We start from the raw sequence: 22,367 nt of genomic DNA on the forward strand, positions 1-22,367 counted from the left end.
ATGTTCTTGCGTCTCCTCCTGAATGGAAGGAGGTTGAATAGTTTTTTTATAACAGATAAACTATGTTGAGATGTGCAGATAGATAGGTTAGGACGGGTTTCCTCTAGAGACTGGTTCCTCTCGAGGTTTCTTCCTTATGCCATCTCGGGTAGTTTTTCCTTCACCACAGTCTCCACCGACTTGTTCATCAGGGACAAACGTACACATAAAGAAACCGACTTATTCATTCTTTATTACCGCATCATCTGTGTAAAGCTGCTTTGAGACACTGTTCATTGTTAAAAGCGCTATACAAATAATCCTATCTATCTATCTATCTATCTATCTATCTATCTATCTATCTATCTATCTATCTATCTATCTATCTATCTATCTATCTATCTACCCGTCAACCTATCTATCTATCTATCTATCTATCTATCTATCTATCTATCTATCTATCTATCTATCTATCTATCTATCTATCTATCTATCTGTCTGTCTGTCTGTCTGTCTGTCTGTCTGTCGGTCCGTCCGTCCGTCCGTCTGTCTGTCTGTCCGTCTGTCTGTCTGTCTGTCTGTCTGTTGTCCAATTTGGTTTACCAAATATACACAGAGAAAGAAAGAATAAAACACTGAGAGAAGAAAAGAAAGAAGGGACAGTGACAGAGATTAATAGAGACATAAAAAAAAAGGAAAGAAACAAACCCCTCTATGATTTAAACGCTTAAATATGAAGATTATATTCAGTACATTTGTTTCTTTCAATTCAAATAAATGTACGAACGATGCAGGGGAGGGGGGGGGGGAAGGGGTTGTAATGGTGGTGTTGTAATGGTGGTGTCTTGTGTGACCCCTTTTTTGCGTTTCCGTAGCAACGTGCCTTCCTTTGTTATGTTTCAAATTTCGTGACGTCAGCGCCGTTTGAATTATGCTTACCCACAATCCTTCGCGGCGGCGTCCCATAAAACAAAACACACAGACTATTTAGATGTTTGCTAGCGCCGCACAGAGCTTAGCTTTATCACAGCGCTCCTGATTGATTTTATTACACAAAAAGGACACCGGGAGAATTAAAAAACGTTTCCAGAGACAGTATTAATCGACCCGAGCGAGTTTGCGGGGTAAGTTGTGGATTTATTTTGGGTCGTGAAATGATTAGCTGGCTAGTATTAGGTTTGTAGTTTAACGGGTGGATTAGCAGGGCTAGTCGGCTAGTTTTTTATTATTAAAATTGTATAAATATATGCATGTTTTATGTGTAAAATCTCTTTCAGGATTTGTATCTCGAATTTATTTTAGTTGCATTTATAAGAACTAAGAACTGAAATGACTGAGTAGCTCCGGTAGCACCGCCCCGGAAGTTCAGCGTGAAATCCCCCGGTTACTATTTGCTCTTCTGGTCGATGCTAAAGTGCATTTCGATGTTGTGTATCTGTAGTTTGCAATGACAAACTTCTATCTTTCTACACCAAAACTCCAGCTATTAATCTTTTTTTTTTTTTAGTAATCTGTTATTCTACCGATCAGTCCATCGATTAATCGATTAATCGGATAAGACGTGCGGTTTCTTCTTTAAAGAGCAGCGATAAATGTGCAAGATCAAACGAGACAAATCTTTTGAACCGAACAAGTAGTTGTTTCTTTAAGTGCTGAATTTGCAATCTGTGAAAAAACAACCCCATTTGGTGCATTTAATCGATTAAAAAACTGAAATATTTTCTTTTATTTTGTTTTTATTTTTTAGTTTGAAATGATCCCAAGCTTTTCTCTCTGTTCTCACACGTTTGATATAATCCATAAAGCTGAACCATTTCAGTAGATCCCCCTGAAAGTCTCTGCTCTGGAGCTGAACAGATGCCTCACACAGTTTATATCCTGCTTGGACAGGTGTGTGTGTGTGTGTGTGTGTGTGTGTGTGTGTGTGTGTGTGTGTCTTCCTGCACATTTCCCAAGCTGGGGGTTTAGAGCACAGTGTCAGCCATAATACATGCTCCCTGTACGGGTTTAGGGTCTTGTCCCAACAGTGCATGAACCCACCCACATTCTGATCAGTAACTCAAAACTGCGGCGTGAACACGTCCCCTATTTTCGTATATTCCAGCTATTTCAGGATGCTGAGGTTAGAGCACGGGGGGGTCCGGCTCTGATACTTGTGCTTGAACTGTAGCTCTGAACTTCTGATCAGTAACCCAGAGCCTTGACACCTGAGTGATCCCCTGTTTTTTTTTTTCTTTCACATATCCCAGCTTCAAAAATCGGAGTGCAGGGTCTGATATGATATCATACAGCACCACTGGTGGAAAGGGTTTAGGGTTTTGCTTAAGGACCAGAGAGTGGCAGCTTGGGGATACTGAGACTTCAGACCGTATGATCTGTATTCCAAACCCTTAAACACCGAAACACTTAGTCCGTATTATCGGTCGAACGGTTTATAATTATACACGTTAATCATATGATTGTGTGATAAAACCTATGTGAAAGTGTGATGGACAGATAGTGGTAGATGTCTGAGATGGGAAATACTTAGTAGGAAGACAGGAGTGAGAACAGCATGTGTGTAAACTGAGAGAAATAACTATGGGTATGGATCATAGATATGGATAGTGATTGTGTGGCATCGATAGAGAGTTTGAGTTTGAATCATTGTCAGTCAACGAGTGTAAAACATGAAGTCTGATCAGCAAGAAAGATACGGACAAAAGTATCTGGACAGCCGACTTTTCCAGCCAAATGTGACCGTTTCTCTTCGCTTGAACTTGGTGTCCCAAACCTGTTCCAGCACTCCTTTGGACTCCTGTGCACAAGTGGAAGATCTCCTGCTGTAGAGCTAAATGGGCACAAATCTCCACAATCACATGCCAAAATCTACATCCTTCCAGAAAAGCGGAACTTATTCCAGCAGCTAAGGGTTCTAAATGCGGAAGGTTCATCAAACATTTTTTGTGGGTCAGGCGTCCAGAAACTTTTGTCCATATAGTGTAGAGTAATGCGTCTTCACAGTCAGAAGGTTTCTGCAGAATGTAGATGGAAATGTTTAGGAGATATAACAGAACCTTTCAAGGGAAAGAAGGAACTTTTGAGTTTGATGCGTGACTTTAAAGCTCGAGGATGTTTAAAAGTCTCCGAACAAACACATGAGGGGGACATTGTTTTTTTTATTTTTTATTTGTATTTTTTTTTTTTTTTTTTTAAAGGTTTTTTTGTTTAAATAACGACATGAAAACGAGCTTTTTAAATCCTGGCTTTCTGCATGAATGTAAATGTTTGGTTCCAGCGTTAAGAAATTCTGCCCTGAAACACATCAAATATGTTTATGCTAAAAAGTTCCTGGTGCAGTTCGTTGGAGACCCTGGAGCTAATTTAGTGCTTGGCACCATATTCTTTTGATCCCGGTGAGAAGTTAGGGTTCGTGTGCCGCCGTGATGTCACTAAGGGAGGGAGGGGGAACTCAAACTAAAGCGATGACGCCTTTTTTCTTCGAATTTTCGACGTTTTATTTCCTGAAAATGAAAAAGAGCAAACCTCCGACATTGTCTTCTGTTCACATGTCCAAACCATCTCAATCACACCTCCCTCACCGTGTCCCCAAAACGTCCTACATGCTCTGTCCCTCTAATAAACTCATTGCCTGTCCATTGTCTCAACATCTTCAGCTCTGCTACCTCCAGCTCCACCTTCTGTCTTAGAATCAGGACTTTAATCCTATGGTATCAAAAACCCAAACTTGAATGATTTCTGGGACATTTGTCACTTAGACCTTTGCGTTCCCGTTCACGTTTACGACTACAAATTAAACCAACAGCCAATCGGCTTTCTGTTATTAGCAGGTGTCTGTCAGATCTTTTTTTAGGAATCAGGTCAAGATAATGAGTAAACCTGCACTCTTGTTTCGAGTTGTTGTTTTTTCAATCTCTGCCCTAAGCTTCGGTTGGTATTGATGTCTGCTATGTGTCACATTCTCCTGACCTCTGAATGATTCATCACTGCAGTTTGGTACCAGAATCACCGCGGACCACCTTCTCCCCCTAAACGATCACCTCCATGGACCAGGACTACGAGCGCCGGCTTCTGCGGCAAATCAACGTCCAAAATGACAACGCCAGCCCCGTCGTGAGTCTCGTTTTTTTCTTTCTCTCTCTCTCTCTCGCTCTCTCTCTCTCTCTCTCTCTCTCTTCATTACCCTCTTTGTTCTAGATGCCAGAATTTACTGTTAAATGTTCTCTAACCTGCTTATGCGGTTCCTCAGACGTTACACCACAGCGCCACCGATTGGTCAGTGCTGATTTAGTTTCTTTTTGGTTTCTGTGTGTTCGTTTTAATAACGTTATCATTTCCATAGTCTCGTTTTGCTCCAGTCTCCCGTGCGAGCACTTTGTAACAGACTGACGATAGCTTTTACATTTTCGAACACCGGAAGGTGGTGAGGGTGCGGGCGGATTCCATCCAATTGTGTCACAGGTTTTAGAGTAGCTAGAAATGGATAAAAGCGATGACACGGCGCTCGTGTTGCGATCGACAAATGGCTGTAGTATGTAGCACTTCAGGAGGTGTTTTATACACACATTTATCTCATTCAGCTCGTCTCACCCTCACATTGGTGATTTTTCTCCTATAAAAGCTCTGATTCCTCCTTCAGATGAAACACTGATATTCATTTTAACAATGGTAGCGGTGGATTTTACCAATAGCTGATGTCCGATCAATCAACTGACTTAACACGACTACACTTATTTTCTTAATTTTTAAACTTATTCATCTTAAATTTCAGTATTTCAGTGCTGTTTTTTGGGGTGATGGAGGAGGACAGGTAGGACTTGAAAATCCTCCCCCTCCACTAAACATGAATGAGGTACAGCATACAGTCTCGTTAGTTAGTGACCACTAGAGGCTGCTCTCGTGCTGTACCGTGCCAATGCGACTCTGAAAAACTAACCGATTTTTAAAAAATTGTATTTTATTTTATTATAATTTTTTTTTTAAAGAAGTAAATAACCGCTAGTATAATCATTCATTCCTTCCCTCCATTTTTTTGAACACTTACAGAAAGTCACAGAGGTGATCCGTCACCTGACGCCCACCAAGTCGCCGATGTCCTCGCCCAGCAAGCACGGAGATCGTTTCATCCCATCACGAGCAGGAGCCAACTGGAGCATCAACTTTCACAGGATCAACGTAAGCGTTACTTTTTCTTGTCCGTTCCTTCGCGAGCTCGCGACGACGCGTAATAAGTACCAATTGTTTTGCTTTCGCTGCAGGAGAACGAGAAGTCCCCAAGCCAGAATAAAAAAACCAAGGACGCCACCGCGGACACCGGCAAAGGTGAGTTTACGGCCTGGCGTCTGCTTTCTGACCGATTTTTCAAATCCAGATCGTTATTGAACTTTTGCGTCTCGTTAGCAGCGGACGGCTTGGCGTACTCCGCGCTCCTGAAGAACGAGCTGCTCGGAGCCGGGATCGAGAAAGTGCAGGACCCTCAGACGGAAGACAGGAGGCTGCAGCCGTCGACGCCGGAGAAACGAAGTCTCTTTAGCGTAGGTGTCTATTTATTTATTTATTTTTATAATTTTTTTCAAAACAAATAGTTTACATCCGTCCATTTAGAGTACAGATTTCTAGAGTGGAATTTCATACAGAAGGCAATCTAGATATTCATCCGGGAGTCTAAAACAATTTGTCGCACACATCCAGCCCAATCCCAGAGATTTTGAAGAATCCAACAGCGAACTGTGTAGAAGACTCCATTATGCAAACGCTTCATTGATTTGTATAAAGCTAGATTTCTAACATAAATTCTTTGCAGTACACGCTCAGCGCCAAGAGAACTACACCGGACGACGGCAACAACGTCTCTCCATACTCTCTATCCCCCGTGAGCAGCAAAAGGTGAGCGGCGAAACGCTACCGCTTTCCTGCCGAGAACCTCGAAACCAACAGTTCCGCAAGTTATTCATATTCTCTCTCCGAAATTAGCATCGTATTCAACCGATGAAATTTCTAACGCTACATTAAGTGCAAAAGGAACTGCTGAAAGCAAACAATGACTGAGTAAAAAAAGGGAATCGCACAGACATTTGTTTTCATTCTTGCTCTTGCCCTTGAAACATAGCAGACATGGTAAAAAAATAAAAAAAAATCCATTGGTAATGATCGCGGCAGGTGTAAACGCTGCTTTCTTTTATATATTCATAGTTTCATCTCTTGCGGTTTCCCTGTTCGGATGCTGAATACTGCCATCTGCTGGTATAGGAGAGTTATGCTCACCCAAGCACAGAATGTCCACACGGTTTGGTGTCTCAGATGCGCCTAAAAAATCTGCCTAATTTGTAGCACAATCAGTAAATGCAATTAATTGAAAAAATGCTAAAAAATCAGCCCAATCAATCTATCAGTCGACACCTAGTCGATAATTGTTTGTCTTTTTTTTTTTTCCCTTTCCCCAAATTAAATACCCCAGTCAAAAGTTGCTCCGTTCGCCAAGGAAGCCGACTCGCAAAATCTCCAAAATCCCGTTCAAGGTTTTGGATGCACCAGAGCTGCAAGACGATTTCTACCTCAACCTGGTGGACTGGTCATCGTTAAACGTGCTCAGCGTCGGCCTTGGGACCTGCGTGTACCTGTGGAGCGCCTGCACGAGCCAGGTGCGTTTCCTCCCACAGCCTTCCACACATTCTTTTTCACCAAAGCGCTCAAATCTTTAACGCTCGTATTTCGCGCAGGTGACGCGGCTGTGCGACCTGTCCGTAGAGGGAGACTCTGTGACGTCGGTTGGCTGGTCAGAGAGGGTAAGCAGAGCCCTGGACTCCTTTGTTTTTTTTACCTGAGAGTTTGTTAATGAATTGACTGATCGGATCGCTCTGCTTTTCAGGGGAATCACGTAGCGGTCGGGACACACAAAGGATTCGTGCAGATCTGGGACGCAGCAGCCGGCAAAAAACTGTACACGCTAGAGGGACACACGGCTCGAGTCGGTACGATTCTTACGGTTAAACAAGTTACATCATTACACGGGTTATTAGCGGGTTTATTTACGTAGAATTCTTTACGTACCTCATTTTTGTTCTGTACGGTTTTTGCACATATAACCCCTACATATCACCTCCCTATTTAACCCCTACATATCACCTCCCCACATATAGGGGGTGCCACAGCAGATCATTTGTCTCCATAGCCCCAAATTAGCCCAATAGCTCCTCCCGTGACCGTATGATGATCTCTTCCTTTTCGTCCCCATCGTGGTCAGGTGCGTTGGCGTGGAACGCAGATCAGCTCTCCTCAGGCAGCAGGGACCGTCTGATCCTACAGAGGGACATCAGGACGCCGCCGCTGCAGTCCGAGCGCAGGCTGCACGGCCACAGGCAGGAAGTGTGCGGGCTTAAGTGGAGCACCGACCACCAGCTGCTCGCCTCGGGAGGAAACGATAACCGGGTATGTGTAGCGTCTTAATAAAGCTTAGCTCTGACATTCTGTTTACAAAAACACGTCCTCTCTCTGAACAACTCTGTGTATTTTTCACCCAGCTGCTGGTGTGGAATCACTCGAGCGTAGCACCAGTTCAGTACACAGAGCACTTAGCAGCAGTGAAGGCCATCGCGTGGTCTCCTCACCAACACGGCCTGCTGGCGTCCGGAGGAGGAACGGCCGACCGCTGCATCCGCTTCTGGAACACGCTCACGGCTCAGCCGCTCCAGTGCATCGACACCGGCTCTCAGGTCTGCAACCTGGCCTGGTCCAAACACACCAACGAACTGGTAAGACGACACAATACACTCGAGCGGCGATTTACAAAAGTGTGATACGCGGCGGCATTCGTGTCTCGATGCATCGTTTCGACACGTTTGCATCTGAAAATATCGATTTATTATTTATATAGAATTATTTAGTAAGTGACCAATAATTTGTGACTTATTTATGTAGTTTTACATTTCCAGTCATTTTAAATTTGATTGTTTTAATATTACAGTATATTTAAGTACAGTGCAACAAAAAAACGGCGAGGTTTTGACGGTTCCTTTTTAATGGGAATTGTACATGTACTGTAGTGTAAACTCAACAAACATTGTGAATTAGGTGTTAAATGTTTTATTTACTATTTTAAATGTTTGAAATGTTACTCCGAACTTTCGAGCCACTCGCGGCTTTTCTCAATCCGGTTTCCGAATAAAAAGTCGGCAACTATCGAGGTCGCGAGTGTCGAGGTTCCACTGTATATTATATATATTTTTTTTAAGTAAAATATTTTTTGCTGGCATTAAAGTGAGCCGGAATTTTTGCTTTGAAGATTTAAAATTTGAATTCGATTTGTGTTTTTTCACCTCACATGACTTGTGTCCAACCAATCAGCTAGTGAACAAGATCGAATACATTTACATCGTTTAGTGTGTGATGATTTCCTGACTCCGTGTGATGATCTGCAGGTCAGCACACACGGTTACTCACAGAACCAGATCCTCGTGTGGAAATACCCGTCTCTCACTCAGATCGCCAAACTGACCGGTCACTCGTACAGAGTGCTTTATCTGGTGAGTTTCTTCTCCTTCAGCTGCAAGTTTAAAAATTATTTTTATTAGAAATCATTAAATCGAATTATTTGCCTTAATCTAGAAATGAGTTTATTAAAGGGATCATGCATGGAGGACATTTTGGAGACGGGGTAAGAGGGTTGAGATTGAGACGGTTTGGACATTTTCTAGAACAGCAGAATCCAGAAGGGTTTCGTTCCACCTGTACAACAGCAGCCTTCCAAAGATCAAAACATTTTTATAGGAGCCAGATTTATTTTTTTAATTTTATATCGAAACTAATGTCAAATTGTTTTGGCATCACAGCTGCTAGCACATGAAAACATTTTGAATTTTTTTTTTTTACTTATTAATTCAAAGCACAAAAAAAGGCAGGTTTTTAAATTAAATTGGGAATTTTTGTTTCTCTCTGAATCAGTCGTGCAACAAAGCCTTTCAGGAAGCACCGATCTTGGAAAGATCAGAAATCATGATATTTAAACCGATCCCACACCTACAAGCCCTTGCGTGGGTTATCGCACATAAAAAACCATGGTGTCTGATCCGTACAGAAAACTAGCAGTGTACTCGACAAATACATTTTTTTCCCCCTCATCGTTCCAGGCGATGTCTCCAGACGGTGAGGCCATCGTGACCGGAGCGGGCGATGAGACGTTACGTTTCTGGAACGTGTTTAGCAAAAGTCGATCGACGAAGGTAATTCTGAGATGATGATGGGTTATAAAGGTGATTTTAATACAAACACAAATCGGTCTTTCTTTGCTTTCAGGAGTCCGTTTCCGCTTTAAACCTGTTCACCAGGATACGGTGAAGTCGTGGCTCGAGTACCAGGATCCCACCGCGTTGTTTTTTTCCTTTCCCCCTATCCTGTGATGGACGGGGTGAAGCCGAAGAGGCCGTGTACAGTTTCGAACTTGGAACTTCGTTCTGTCTCGTCATTCTTTCGTTTTATGTTCGTTGTACAGTTTTTTTTTTTTTTAATGTTGCCAGGACTTTTCCAAGCCGTAAGATCATACTGTACTCCTAACATTCATGGGTGGTGAAGGAGAAAAAGCACCGACACGTAATCGACAGGAGGCGTAAATTCATTCTCGTTGTTTATTGGAGAGAAAATTGTAAAATATGTATTTAAAAAAAAAAAAAAAAAAAAAAAAAAAACACGAGTGTACAGAAACATGTCTGTCTGAATGATGCCATCAGATGGAGCTGGAAAGATTTACATTACAAACCACCCTGAATGACCAGCGCTGCCTGATTCTTTTTTTCTGTCTCACACACACACACACGTTCATTCCTTACGAACCCTCTTCACTTCAATCTCCAGCATCCACCCTCCCCCAGGAATAGACCTGCTTGGCCCCACCTCCTTTTTTTCTTAAAAAGGAAACTGACTACACTGAAAAACAGGATCGTTTTCTTGGACGCCTGTGCGATTGGGTTCCGCTGTAAAAAACTCGTACATTTCAATAAAAAATAAACCTTTGATAAACAGAGAACCGGACCATTATTCAGAAGTACAAGTTGTAGCTTTGGAGGACCGACGCTGCGCTTCGCCTGTAGATTAACGCGCCTTCGTAGCCAGTTTCCATCTCTGCAGCCACTGCTGGAAAGTCAGTCCGTTCTGCTGCACGTCTGGCAGAGCAAACTGGGCCGGCTGCTCCCACCTACACACACACACACACACACATTCTAGTGCATGTAATAACTGGGACCGTTCACAGTGAAAACCTTCAACTCACAGAAAGTCGTTCACACCAATCATCAACACCTCGTCCCGGGTTCTCACTGATGGCGATTAGGCAATTAACAAAGCTGCCTCACGTCGACGTGCGAGAGTGTTCCTCACGTTACTTCCTGGTTTAATGTTTCACTGTCCACATTTAGACGAAGGATTTTGAATCCAAGTGACTGCACTTTGTATATTCACTGGCTTTCACATGACATTGTGTATAAATACACGCATTACAATGTACAAGCATTAATATTGCCTTCAATTAAGCAAAAAACAGACAGTAATAGGGATTTGTTACCACGAGGGTCGTCATGGCTACCATTTCTAGTTTTTTCCTCTCCTATAGATTAAAAGATCTGTTTATTTTCTACTACTGTTATAAAATAGTTGATGGTTTTGTTTTTTCTTTGCTGCATTTTTATGTGAAGGGAACAAACTACATTAGCCAGGATCACTCGAGTCATTTTTTTTTTTTTTGTATAACGCCACAACCGGAACGGGTTTCATTCCGACTGTAGACCAGCAGGAAATAAAACCCTCTCCAGGCTCTTTTCAAAAGTCAAAAAGACAAAAAAAGACCCTCAAAACTTTGATCTCTTACTAATACAAAAGCACTAGGATTTTGCTCCTGTTTAAAAATGCATTAAAAAAAACTAAAATTTTTTCCATTTTCTTTTCTTTCAAAATCAATCCTGTATAATGACTTTCATGTCTGAACGCTTTCGTTTCACCGCTCTCATTCATATACGTTTATTAGATTCCTCCATTGAAACGTAAACATAAACCCATGTGCCTGTATGAGGTGGTGTTTTAAGAGGAGTTTCCTCACCAGTGTGTGATGGCTGTGTTGACCTGACTCGCGTAGGCCACGCCCTTGGAGCACCTCTGTGTCAAATCCTGAATTCGAGGCAACAGAGACTGCAGCAAGGCTGCATCCTCCACTTTCACCCGCTGCATCAAAGCTGTCAGACACACACAATAAAAAAAACAGTGTAATGAAGGTTTTAATATTTAACTAATACAAGGTTAGGAATGTAGTGAATGAGTATGTGTGTGTGATACCCTGCTGATTAGGAGCAGGCAGCTGTGCTGTCCGGTTCTGCGTGTCCGTTAGAGAGTCTGTATGCAGCTGCAGGAGCCGACGCAGGAAACGCAGCTGCAGCCTCTGAGACACCGCCTGAGAGAACAACAACTCGGGTGCCTGTACAATAAAAATTAAAAGATACCGGAGCAGTGTTTTATTAAACTTTATGCAAAGTTGGAACTTACAATCATCTCATTTACACAACTGATCAGGTGAGGGCTAAGGGCCTTGGTCAAGGGCCCGACGGTGGCCAGATGCTGGGTTAGGGTCAAGTATGACCAAACTAAATGCTTATGTTTGTATATGATAGTTTATTTAAATAGTTTCTTAGAAATTCCTGGTAAGTTTCCAACACGGAATATATCCAAAATTCCCCAGATAAAGTTCCTGTGGAAAGGTTCCACCCCTAGCTGAGATTTGAACGCGCAACAGTACACACCCACATATTGCATTGTTAAGAGTTAACGGAACGAATCGACAGAAAAGTGACTTGTGTCAACATGGCAACCCGGCCTGACAAATCGAAGTTCAAAGATGGCAGCATAAATCCTGAGTATCATCACTAGAGCCTTAAAAATTTAGAAATCATGTGCTTTAGGTGTAAACCGGTGTGTGGGTCTGCATACATCCTGGTTAGTTTACGTTGTTTCCACGTACCAACGTTTTTTGGATGACCTCGGGGATTTGGAGGAAGTTTTTTTTTTTTAATTAACATACGTTTTTACTTACGTTATGGCAGCTATGATAAAAAGACTCGTATACCATGTATAGGGGTGTGCTGAGGCTCTGACGGAGGACGTGCAGAGCCGGAGAGTCGACACGGTTCAAGGAGAACTGATCCGCCGGGATTATGTCCCTGTAACAAAACACGAGAAATGATGGAGAACGTCGTCCGATGGATTACAGTGAAGGATCAGTTATAGTCTCAATCGGTTGTCCGAGTGAAATCTGGGACGCTTACCCGTCTACAGTCCTGCGATCCAGAGCAGCCAGAGACACCGAGTTAAAGAGCTTGGCCTCCTGGGACACGGAGTTCCGCAGCTCATTAGCAGAGCGGGTCACGCCTCCAAACTGAGGACTGAGCTTCTCACGCACAAAACGCCTCAGCTAAACGGAAACGTCAAAAAAGAAATCGAATTGTTGAAGCCGTTATAAAAGCGATAAATGTGGAATAAAAAATAATAAAAAAAAGTGCATACAAATCAAAGGTGTCACAACCTTTTGTCCATACAGTGTATTTTAGACGTGTATATATTTAAAAACGTAGCTGTAAAGGAAAAAAAAAAAAAACCTTGCAGACACTCGTACCTCTGAGTGAACACGTGCGAGTTCGGTCTTCATGGTGGAGTTTCCTTTGATCAGACTCCGTATCTGTTCCTGTCTAATATCCTGCATCACGTACACACACACACACACACACGCAAGTATTAAGTACAAGTACAAATTAATTACGCATTTAAAGGAAAAGTCTAATATTCCGCATATTTTTGAGTAATAACTCATTACCAGTGTGCTTCACATTTCATTTAAAACTGGCAGAAAGGGAAGTATAAAACACTGAGAACTTTACAATACTGATCAGTAGGGGGAGCACTTTTGAACATCGCTCTGGTAGAGGGCGTCTGGTAACGAAAAATGTCTTCATGATTAAGTAGCTATTGAGCGTGTAATCTACACTGTGATAAAGGCGATCTGTTATTTGCAGTACTAGGGATGTAAAATTCCAAGAATTTTCAAAAAAACTTTCCATGGGAATGAATGAGAACTCGTGAATAATCTTTAAATGTATAAAATTCATCCGATTTCATACCCAATTATCAGTCGCATGCACTGCAGGGTTATTGCATACATTTATGTTTCAAATTTCCTTGTGTAAGCTGCTGTGCAACTAAATTATACTAATAACTGAATCGAGGACAAAAATTATGATACAGTTTATATAAACTCCCAAAATTTTTCATTAGTTCCCATAAATTCCTGGTAAGTTGCAAACTTGGTATATTTCCAAAATTCCCCTGATGAATTTCCCATGTAAAGTTTACGGAAATTTACCGTAAATATTCCACCCCTTTGCAACCTTCGTTCGTTAGGGAAGGTGAAGCATAGTTTATAAGTTGTTGAAATTCTGACCAGAAGGTGATGGGTTCAGATCCCAGCACCACCAAGTGTAACCCCCAACTGCTAGATAGACTCTAGTCACCGCTCGATAAATAAATAAACTAATAAAATAATTTTTAACAGAGATGTTTGTGGACAGACTCCTCGCCTTGTTCGTGATGTATTTTTCACCTCGCTGAAGTGCGTGTTCGCTGCCACGTACCACAAGCTGCCTGAAGTCCATGATGCTTTGCCACTGTGTGTGGAGGCTGCGCAGAGCCTCGCGCTTCTCTCGGTTCTCCTGCTGGAGTCGGGTGCACTGCTCTCGCACGCTGTCTCTGACCGCTGCCTGTCTCACCACCTGCAGCTCCAACTCAAACACACTCCTGAGAGAGAGAGAGAGAGAGAGAGAGAGAGAGAGACAGAGACGCACAGATACACATTAGAGAGACACAGAACGAGAAAAAGACAAAACACATACAAACACACAGACCCAGTTATACACACACACACACACACACACACACACACACACACACACACACACACAGATACACACACATTCAATGTTACAGATCCCAACATATCTGCGTATAGAAGAGAACATGGAAAACGGGGGGCGGGGCTTAATAATAAGAAGCGTGAACTCACTGGGCCACAGGGTTAATGAGGTCATCATGAATGAGAATCCTCAGCTGGACCTCCTTCTGTAGAGCCTCGAGATCAGCGTTCATTCTCTTAACTCTACTCCGTACTGCAGCCAGGTGCATGTAACTCTGCTCCACCTCCTCCCACGCAGACTGTCCGTGCACACGCATGCACACACACACACACACACACACACACACACACACACACACACACACACACACACACACACACACACACACACACACACACACACACACACACACACACACACACACACACACACACACACAGGAAAAGAAAAGAGGCTAGTAAGATAGGGACAAATTATATATAAAGATAATGTCGTGTAAAACATTCCATGGTGTAAAAGGGATAGAAGTATGATGTGCTTAAATTAATACAAATAAATAAACCATATAAATTATATTCCAGGAACAGCACGTTTTCAACAACTTGCAAAACTCGAGATCGACGGGACCGTTCTGATTTTTTTTACTTGGAGTTGAGTGGATTGGTGTCTTTTGCCCTCACCTGTAACAGACTGCATACAGGTGGCAAGTCCTCCTCTTCCTCCACAGACACGTCGAGCAGATGATCGCTCTCATACCTGAAACTAGAAACAGCAAAAATCATAAACAAAAAAACACAACAGTGCATGACTTCTGGCGTTGCAAGGAAACGGCTTTTATATACCCGAGAGCAGAAACGTCACGTTCCACATCCAAAGCTGCGATTTTCTCCTCCAGCGCCACCTGCTGTTTGGAAGCCAAAGCCTGCAGAGCCAAAAGGAGCTGATTGGGTGGGTAAGCTCGCAGCACGTCCTGAAAAATCCAAGGGGGGAAAAGTTGATATATATATATATATATTAGGGCTGGGCGATATGGCCTAAAAAAAAAAATCCGATTAAAATTGCATTTTTTATTTATTTTTTTTGTTTTAACTTTATTAAATAAAGTTTATTTACCCTTCTGGGATTATAACCCACTTTGGGTTAAAGTGCAATCAGAAACAACAAGCCAAAAATACAAGATGGCAGGCCCTGCCTTTGTAAATTGTAAAAAAAGAACATAACATAAAATGAGCAAACCGACAAAGAAAAATGTTTTATGAGTGTTTAAATGTGGAACATGATTGAAAATGCACCTGAGGTTTTGAGTGATTTTGCCTTTACTTTTCTCCAAAACTCCAAAGTAAAATGAGAGAAAATTAAAGAGAGTAATAGACAGGGACACTGTAAATAAAAATAATTTGAAAGATTGAGCAAAGTAAGTGTACGATTGGACGCGCAACACTAAACAAAGTGCGGCTGCTTAACCGTGTATTTTCAATATGCGGCTGTTTTAACTTTTCTTGGGAACGAGTTCTTCCCTGCTCGCTGCCATGTTGTTTGTGTATCTCTATGGCAAACGCGAGGGGGGCGGGGGGTGAGTTCGTTCGAAACTATGGAAGCCCAGAGGGGAGCGTCGGCGGACATTGAAGAGAAAACCGATTTTTATTAAAACAGATCGATGTAAACTACACATTCGAGTTAATCGATAAAATCGATTTAGCGAATATATATGTAAAAATAAAAACAAAATAGTTTTTAAATCACTAAACATCACCCAATAATGCATATATAATAATCGTCCGCCATAATGCACAAATCCGGCAATTAAAACCGTCCGTGTGGAAACATGGCAACAAGTTCCATTCGGTGTCCTGACGAGTTACGAAATTTAAAAACACCATAATTACTGAGAAACATTTACAAGAATATTTTATCTTCATGCTCTGTGTTGAGTTCGGTTTCACTAATAATAAACATACATTTGCATAAAGCATCAATATTTGTCCGTGGCCATGTTGATTAGAGTATTGAACACGTGAAACGTATTCATTTAAGGTACATTTAATGAGATTAAGTTGCGATTTAAATATTTTAATCGATTGATAGACTTATAAATATAAATGTGTTACATTTTAATTTTGTACGTAATAAATAATTAAACCATATAATTTGTATAATAGTAATATAATATGCACGTTATCGTGTTTCGTTAGTGATGCAATAAACAAATGTGTATGTGGTTGAAATGACAATGAAAGCCACTTTTCATCCACACACACACACACACACACACAGCCAGACTCACAGCCAGACTCACAGCCAGACTCACAGCCAGACTCACAGCCAGACTCACAAACCTCACCTCCACGGAACTGAGCCAGTGCTGATAAGCTGCACTTCTCTGTTCAGGTGTAAAGCTGCAGAAAAAGAAATAATCTGCGTCATTGAATAAAATCTAAAGAGCTGAAATGGTTCCTGTGTAACATTCTAAATAAGTGACACTTACTCTGAAGAAGTGGACTTCAGCATGTCGTCCTGCAGAGACTGGAAGAACAGCACTCGGTCCCTGCAGAGATCCCGAACGTTCCTCTAAAGCGGAAAAAAAAAAAAAAACATTAATAGCATTATAGTTTAAATCGCATTTATCAAATAGATGTACATAATCACAATCTGTGTAAATATTCTCAATATGAAAAGCAGAACGATTTTCAGGACAAATTTTTTTTTTTTTTATACAAAAAAAATAAATAAAAAATTACAACATTTTATATATAAATTTTTTGTGCCATCAATTAGAGCTTGACCAATTAATCGGTTTTGCAGGCTAATCGCAGTTTGCTGGAACTATAAGCAAAAATCCATGCAGATAGTTTTTCCGGGTTGCGTTATACAGAACGAGAGCGGCCTCTAGAGGCGAATCACCGACAACATGTGCTGTTTATTAAGTGTATTATCCTATTGATTTTGGATGCGATTTTTTTTTTTGTTCCTTTTTGTTTTAGTTTAAATAAATGTATTATTTCCCTCAATACTTATTAAAATTATAAGTATATTCATATTGATTTCATTTATCACTTTTTCATGATTCGGTACTATTTTACATGGAATTTTACGTAGGTTTGTTTGTTTTTATCCAGTATCCATTCTAAAAACTATCCGTTGATTAATAGGTTATCGGCAAAGTATGACCCAACCTAGCTATCGGTAAAATTCATTATCAATCGATAATCACTATCGATGATCGGGAAACTGATGTGGGGAGGAGCAACAAAACACACCAGGGTTCAGGCAAAAAACTTGGCATGATGACATTCAATTTGCCTTATCAGCACTTCCTGTCCTACATAACACATCTTTGTTTTAATCAGAGATTTAATCATTATGTTCACGTGTTTGTCATAGATCTGGTGAAGTCACGTGTGATTTTAGAGTTATTCCTCTATATAGTTTGTGTATACTAGACTAAAAGTTTGTGGACACCTCCACTCTTCTGGGAGGACGTTCCACTAAATTTTGGAGTGTTATTGTGGAGAGTCTTGTTTATTTCGTCACAAGGGTGTTAGTAAAGTCAGGTACTGATATAAGTGAGGTAACGGAGGCCTGGGGTGCACCCCAAAGGTGTTCAAATAGGGTTGAAGATCTACATCAGGAGATCTTCCACTCTAACCCATGAATATGGCTTTGTGCACAACAGGTTTCTCTCAGTTCAAGTAAAGGGAGACTTTCATGCTAGAGCATCCAAAGACATCCTTGTGCGTCTCCAACTTTGTAAAAGAACTACGTATGGCTGGAAAGGTCAGGTGTACCAATACTTGTCTATAGTGTAGCACTGGAACGGAAGGCGGTTCCTGTGGGACCGTGATGGAACACGCGACAGGATGCAGGACTGCAGTGTGAAGCAACAAATAGAGCTCTTACCAAAACCAGAGGCTCTGTGGCCGTGCTGCCATCTCCACCATCAGATCCTCCGAATGCTACCTTCACCTCGGCTTTTCTGCAAACACAGAATTAAAACACTTTGCAATCAGCGTCTCAACAAACTTTCAAAACACTTTCAAATATATGACACAGCTACAGACGTCCTGCATGATGGCTTGTAGACGCCAAACAAACTACATCTGATATCCAAGGAAGCAGAAATCAGATCATACAGATAAGTAATGAAGGAGCGAGAGATGATTATTGTGGGGAAAAAAAATTCAAAAGTGAACTGAGCAGGTGACGGTTAAGGGCCTTGCTCAAGGGCCCAACAGTGGGAGCTTGGTGGTGCTGGGATTTGAACACCCTTTCAGATTAGAAGACCAACATGTTAACCACTGAGCTCAAACCTCCCTGAATCTTTCAGGTGCGATAGAAAGGGAAAAAAAAAAAAAATCAGCTGTACCTGAAGAGCTGTTCGAACGCCTGACGCTGGACGCTGATGGTCCGCGTGTGGCGCGTGAGAGCGTCACGTTCCTCGGCGCAGCGCATCCTGAAGGAATCGAGCATCAGCTCCCGGAGTCGGCTCTCCTCGTACTGAGCAAAATGTCGGCTCACACTCTGCTCTATTCCACACAAACATACAAAACACTTTATTTAATAAAGTTTTTAAAAAATAAAACAAAAACATCACAGGAAATCCTCACCTTCGTTAGCGAGCTGCTCCTCGGCCGTGCTGATCTTCTGGTCTATGTGAAAGAGTTCAGTCTGCAGCTCGGAGATCTCCTTCTGCAACGTCCCACGCCGAGCATCTGCGTTTTGTCCCTCCACTTGCTTCAGCTGCACGCACACACACACACACACACACACACACACACAGGTCGTTTAAATCCCACGGTTAAACCTCTTGCAGTCGCTAAAGTCCAAGATTCAAACAGTTTTAATTCCTTACCTCTTTATTCTGGAGAACTTTGTACCTTGGGAATCAAAATGTCAAGGAAAATTCAAAGTATCACACACACTTTCGGGTATATATAATGGGGATGGTTTGAAAGTGGGATGATGATGATGGAGTAAGAACGGATAGAAAAAGTGAAACTGAAGGATACCACTGAAGATTTCCTCGCATGAGTCGGACTTTCCTGTAGAAGAAAAAATCTAATTATAAATAGTAAAAAAAAAAAAATTATGTAAATAAGAATATAAAATAGTAAAATATTATATATAAATATCTTCTTCTTTCAGCTTCTCCCATTAGGGGGCGCCACAGCGGATCATCCGTCCATCGTCGTCACTCCAAACTAAAACCTCAACATCTTCAGCTCTGCTACCTCCAGCTCCACTTCCTGTCTTTTACTCCTCAATGCCACTGTCTCTAATCCATACAACATCTCAGGTCTCACCACAGTCCTATAAACCTTCCCTTTCACTCTCACAGATACTCTTCTATCACAAATCACTTCTCCTCTTCTCCACCCACTCCACCCTGCCTGCACTCTTTTCTTCACTTTTCTGCACCATAATTCCATACTTCTCTGACACACCAGACCTCCTCATACAATACCACAACTCCTCTCTCCACCCTGTCGTACGCTTTCTCTAAATCCACAAACACACAATGCAACTCCTTCTGATCTTCTCTATACTTCTCCATCAACATTCTCATAGCAAATAATGCATCTGTGGTGCTCTTCCTTCGCCAGGAAACCATACTGCTGCTCACAGATGGTCACCTCTTCTCTCAGCCTGGCTTCCACTACTCTTTCCCATAACGTCATGGTGTGACTGATCAACTTTATTCCCCTGTTCCTCTTCACCACCACTGAGCCCCTGTCTGACCTCTTCGCTGAACCTCACACTACAGTCTTCCTCCTTCATTTTCCACCATCTTATTCTTCTTTCAGTCCTCACTCTCATCCTCTTCTTCTTCACCTCCAAAACCATCCTCCAGACCACCATCTAAAGCTGTCAAACTACACAGTCCCCTGCCAACACCTTACAGTCTCCAATCTCCTTCAGGCTGCATCTTCTACACAGAACATAGTCCACCTGTGTGCACCTTCCTCCACTCTTATACTTCACCCTATGATCCTCCTTCTTCTTAAAATAAGTGTTCACCACTGCCATTTCCATCCTTTTAGCAAAATCTACCACCATCTGCCCTTCCACATTCCTCTCCTTAAAACCATAATTACATATCACCTGCTCATCACCTCCTCACCTACATGCCCATTAAAGTCTGCCCCAATCACCAATCGTTCTTTCCTAGGTACACCTTCTAACCAATCCAGAATTTTTCCTTCTCCTCCATCTCACAGTCCACTTGTGGAGCATAATCACTGATGACATTCATCATCACTCCTTCAACTTCCAGCTTCACGTTCATCACTCCATCATAAACTCTCTTCACCTCCACTACACTCTTACTGTACTCTTCCTTCAGAATCACCCCTACACCATTTCTCTTTCCATCCACACCATTATAGAACAGTTTAAACACCTTTAATGTTCCTGGTCTTACTCCATTTCCACTTCATCTCCTAAACACACAACATATCTACCTTTTCTCCTCTCCATCATATCAGATCCCTCTCTCCCTTTACCCGTCATAGTACCAACATTTATAGTGCCCACCCGAACCTCCACACTCCTTCTTCCTCCTCCTCCTCTCCACCTCCCTTCTCCTCCTCTCCACCTCTCCTTCTTCCACCTCTCCACCTCTCCTTCTTCCACCTCTCCACCTCTCCTTCTTCCACCTCTCCACCTTCCCACCTCTCCTTCTTCCACCTCTCCTTCTTCCCCCTCTCCACCTCTCCTTCTTCCCCCTCTCCACCTCTCCTTCTTCCCCCTCTCCACCTCTCCTTCTTCCCCCTCTCCACCTCTCCTTCTTCCTCCTCTCCTTCTTCCCCCTCTCCACCTCTCCTTCTTCCCCCTCTCCACCTCTCCTTCTTCCCCCTCTCCACCTCTCCTTCTTCCCACTCTCCACCTCTCCTTCTTCCTCCTCTCCTTCTTCCCCCTCTCCACCTCTCCTTCAGCCCACATATATTTATATATAAACAGTTATTCACGTTACCTCTCACTATAAACATGCTGTATGACATATTTCCAAATTGAGGCTCCTGCACCGACACATAACCTTAAAAACAAAAACATTTAACCATAAATATGTAAAACATTTCTTACAATATGTCACAAAACATATAATAATACACTAATATTTACGTTTTGATGTAGCTGTCGTGTGGGAGTTTGTGAGGAGGTAAATCCAGCTCCTCCGCCGCCCAACGCTTCAGCTCCAGAACCAAACTCCCCATTTTTATCAGCCAATTACTTCCCTGTACAACCCTTTTTACAACTTTTATAAACAAATCCACAATAATTAAACAAATTAATAATAATTTCCTCGTTACAGACCTACAAAACGGACAGCTCACATACGTTATCCTTGAGCCACCGGTTTTCGGACTAATCCCACCTACTCTTGCGCTGATTGGCTTGAAATTCGTACTCCAAGTACAACCAGCCAATTAGAATGTCCACCTTGAGGGCGTTAACCAATTACAACCGACTAATCAGAATACGGGTAGGAAATATATCCATATTGAAAGTTAGCTAAGGAGTGTTTGGGTTTGCGCCAAACACCGAACCGTAACCGTTTAAGAAATTTATATTTTTTACGAACGTTAAACTGTGCAATAACACGCGAGACAGTCGTTGTGTAAGTGTATTAGTGTTATTTAAAAAATATATATATTTTTCAACGTATTGTTTAAAATTCGCCCGCTTCCCGGGTTTATTTTACTTCCGCCGACGTCACGCGACGTAATCGCGACGAATAAAATAAAATAAAAATAATAAAACACATTTTGAACGTAATGTATCGGTGGGAGGAATAGTTTCTAAATCATTTTTACCAGCCTGTGTGATAAAATAAAAACGTTGGACCGTGTTTTATTTTTCATTTCTGCTTTCTGACTGAACGATGTTTACTTCTACTTCTTTCGGCTTCTCCCATTAGGGGGCGCCACAGCGGATCATCCGTCTCCATATCCACCCTGTTCTCTACATCTGCCTCTTTCACACCAACTACCTGCATGTCTTCCCTCACCACATCCATAAACCTCCTCCTTGATCTTCCTCTTTCCCTCCTTCCTGGTGGCTCCATCCTCAGCATTCTTCTACTGATATACCCCATGTCCCTCCTCTTCCATACTTCACCATTCCACCATGCAGTTCCATCTGGAAGCGTACGTCCGAATTCTGTGAGCGATATTGATCATGAAATGTCCTGCCCAGTCAGTACATAAATCCTATCGAACTGCTCTGGGATGAACTGAATCACAAGATTCAGAGTAGAAAATTTAGGAAGTTCTTACAAGGGAAATGGCAAAAGTATTGCAGGTGAACGTTTGGAACGTTTGGAAACAAACTCTCCAGATGCCAGGAGCATGTAAAGCTGTTCTTCATGCTAAAGGAGGATTTTTCACTGAAAATAAAGTTCAGTATATTTATATATTCGTTTGGTCAAAGGTAATCTTCATAGCGTTACAGTTT

At 42.0% G+C, this 22,367-nt stretch overlaps 2 protein-coding genes across 5 annotated transcripts; one reads left to right on the forward strand and one right to left on the reverse strand.

Moving 5' to 3' along the window:
- Positions 1-894: 894 nt before the first annotated feature.
- Positions 895-9,745, forward strand: fzr1a (fizzy/cell division cycle 20 related 1a). Of its 2 annotated transcripts, none has more exons than XM_083555001.1 (14): positions 895-1,103; positions 3,972-4,092; positions 5,026-5,154; positions 5,238-5,301; positions 5,380-5,513; positions 5,783-5,865; positions 6,437-6,620; positions 6,699-6,764; positions 6,848-6,950; positions 7,223-7,407; positions 7,500-7,730; positions 8,397-8,501; positions 9,105-9,197; positions 9,271-9,745. In XM_083555001.1, the coding sequence occupies exons 2-14, from the start codon at positions 4,024-4,026 to the stop codon at positions 9,310-9,312; spliced, it is 1,488 nt and encodes a 495-aa protein (XP_083411127.1). In that variant the 5' UTR covers positions 895-1,103; positions 3,972-4,023; the 3' UTR covers positions 9,313-9,745. The 2 variants fall into 2 exon arrangements, with proteins under 2 accessions (XP_083411127.1, XP_083411128.1); XM_083555002.1 differs by having other exon boundaries at positions 920-1,103; positions 5,383-5,513.
- Positions 8,419-21,582, reverse strand: haus5 (HAUS augmin-like complex, subunit 5). Of its 3 annotated transcripts, none has more exons than XR_014535819.1 (20): positions 21,036-21,582; positions 20,887-20,949; positions 18,923-18,955; positions 18,766-18,790; positions 18,521-18,653; positions 18,280-18,439; positions 17,814-17,889; positions 16,402-16,484; positions 16,258-16,312; positions 14,759-14,886; positions 14,597-14,678; positions 14,066-14,214; positions 13,638-13,800; positions 12,626-12,706; positions 12,279-12,424; positions 12,080-12,173; positions 11,296-11,434; positions 11,063-11,195; positions 10,004-10,165; positions 8,419-8,521 (listed from the first exon to the last, which is right to left on the reverse strand). XR_014535819.1 is itself a non-coding variant. In XM_083554922.1 (19 exons), the coding sequence occupies exons 1-19, from the start codon at positions 21,125-21,127 to the stop codon at positions 10,063-10,065; spliced, it is 1,938 nt and encodes a 645-aa protein (XP_083411048.1). In that variant the 5' UTR covers positions 21,128-21,582; the 3' UTR covers positions 9,586-10,062. The 3 variants fall into 3 exon arrangements, 1 of the variants encoding a protein (XP_083411048.1); XR_014535820.1 differs by having other exon boundaries at positions 9,981-10,165; XM_083554922.1 differs by lacking the exon at positions 8,419-8,521 and having other exon boundaries at positions 9,586-10,165.
- Between the last annotated feature and the right edge of the window lie 785 nt (positions 21,583-22,367).

Source organism: Silurus aristotelis, assembly GCF_946808225.1.
Source record: "Silurus aristotelis genome assembly, chromosome: 11".
Classification (NCBI taxonomy): domain Eukaryota; kingdom Metazoa; phylum Chordata; class Actinopteri; order Siluriformes; family Siluridae; genus Silurus; species Silurus aristotelis.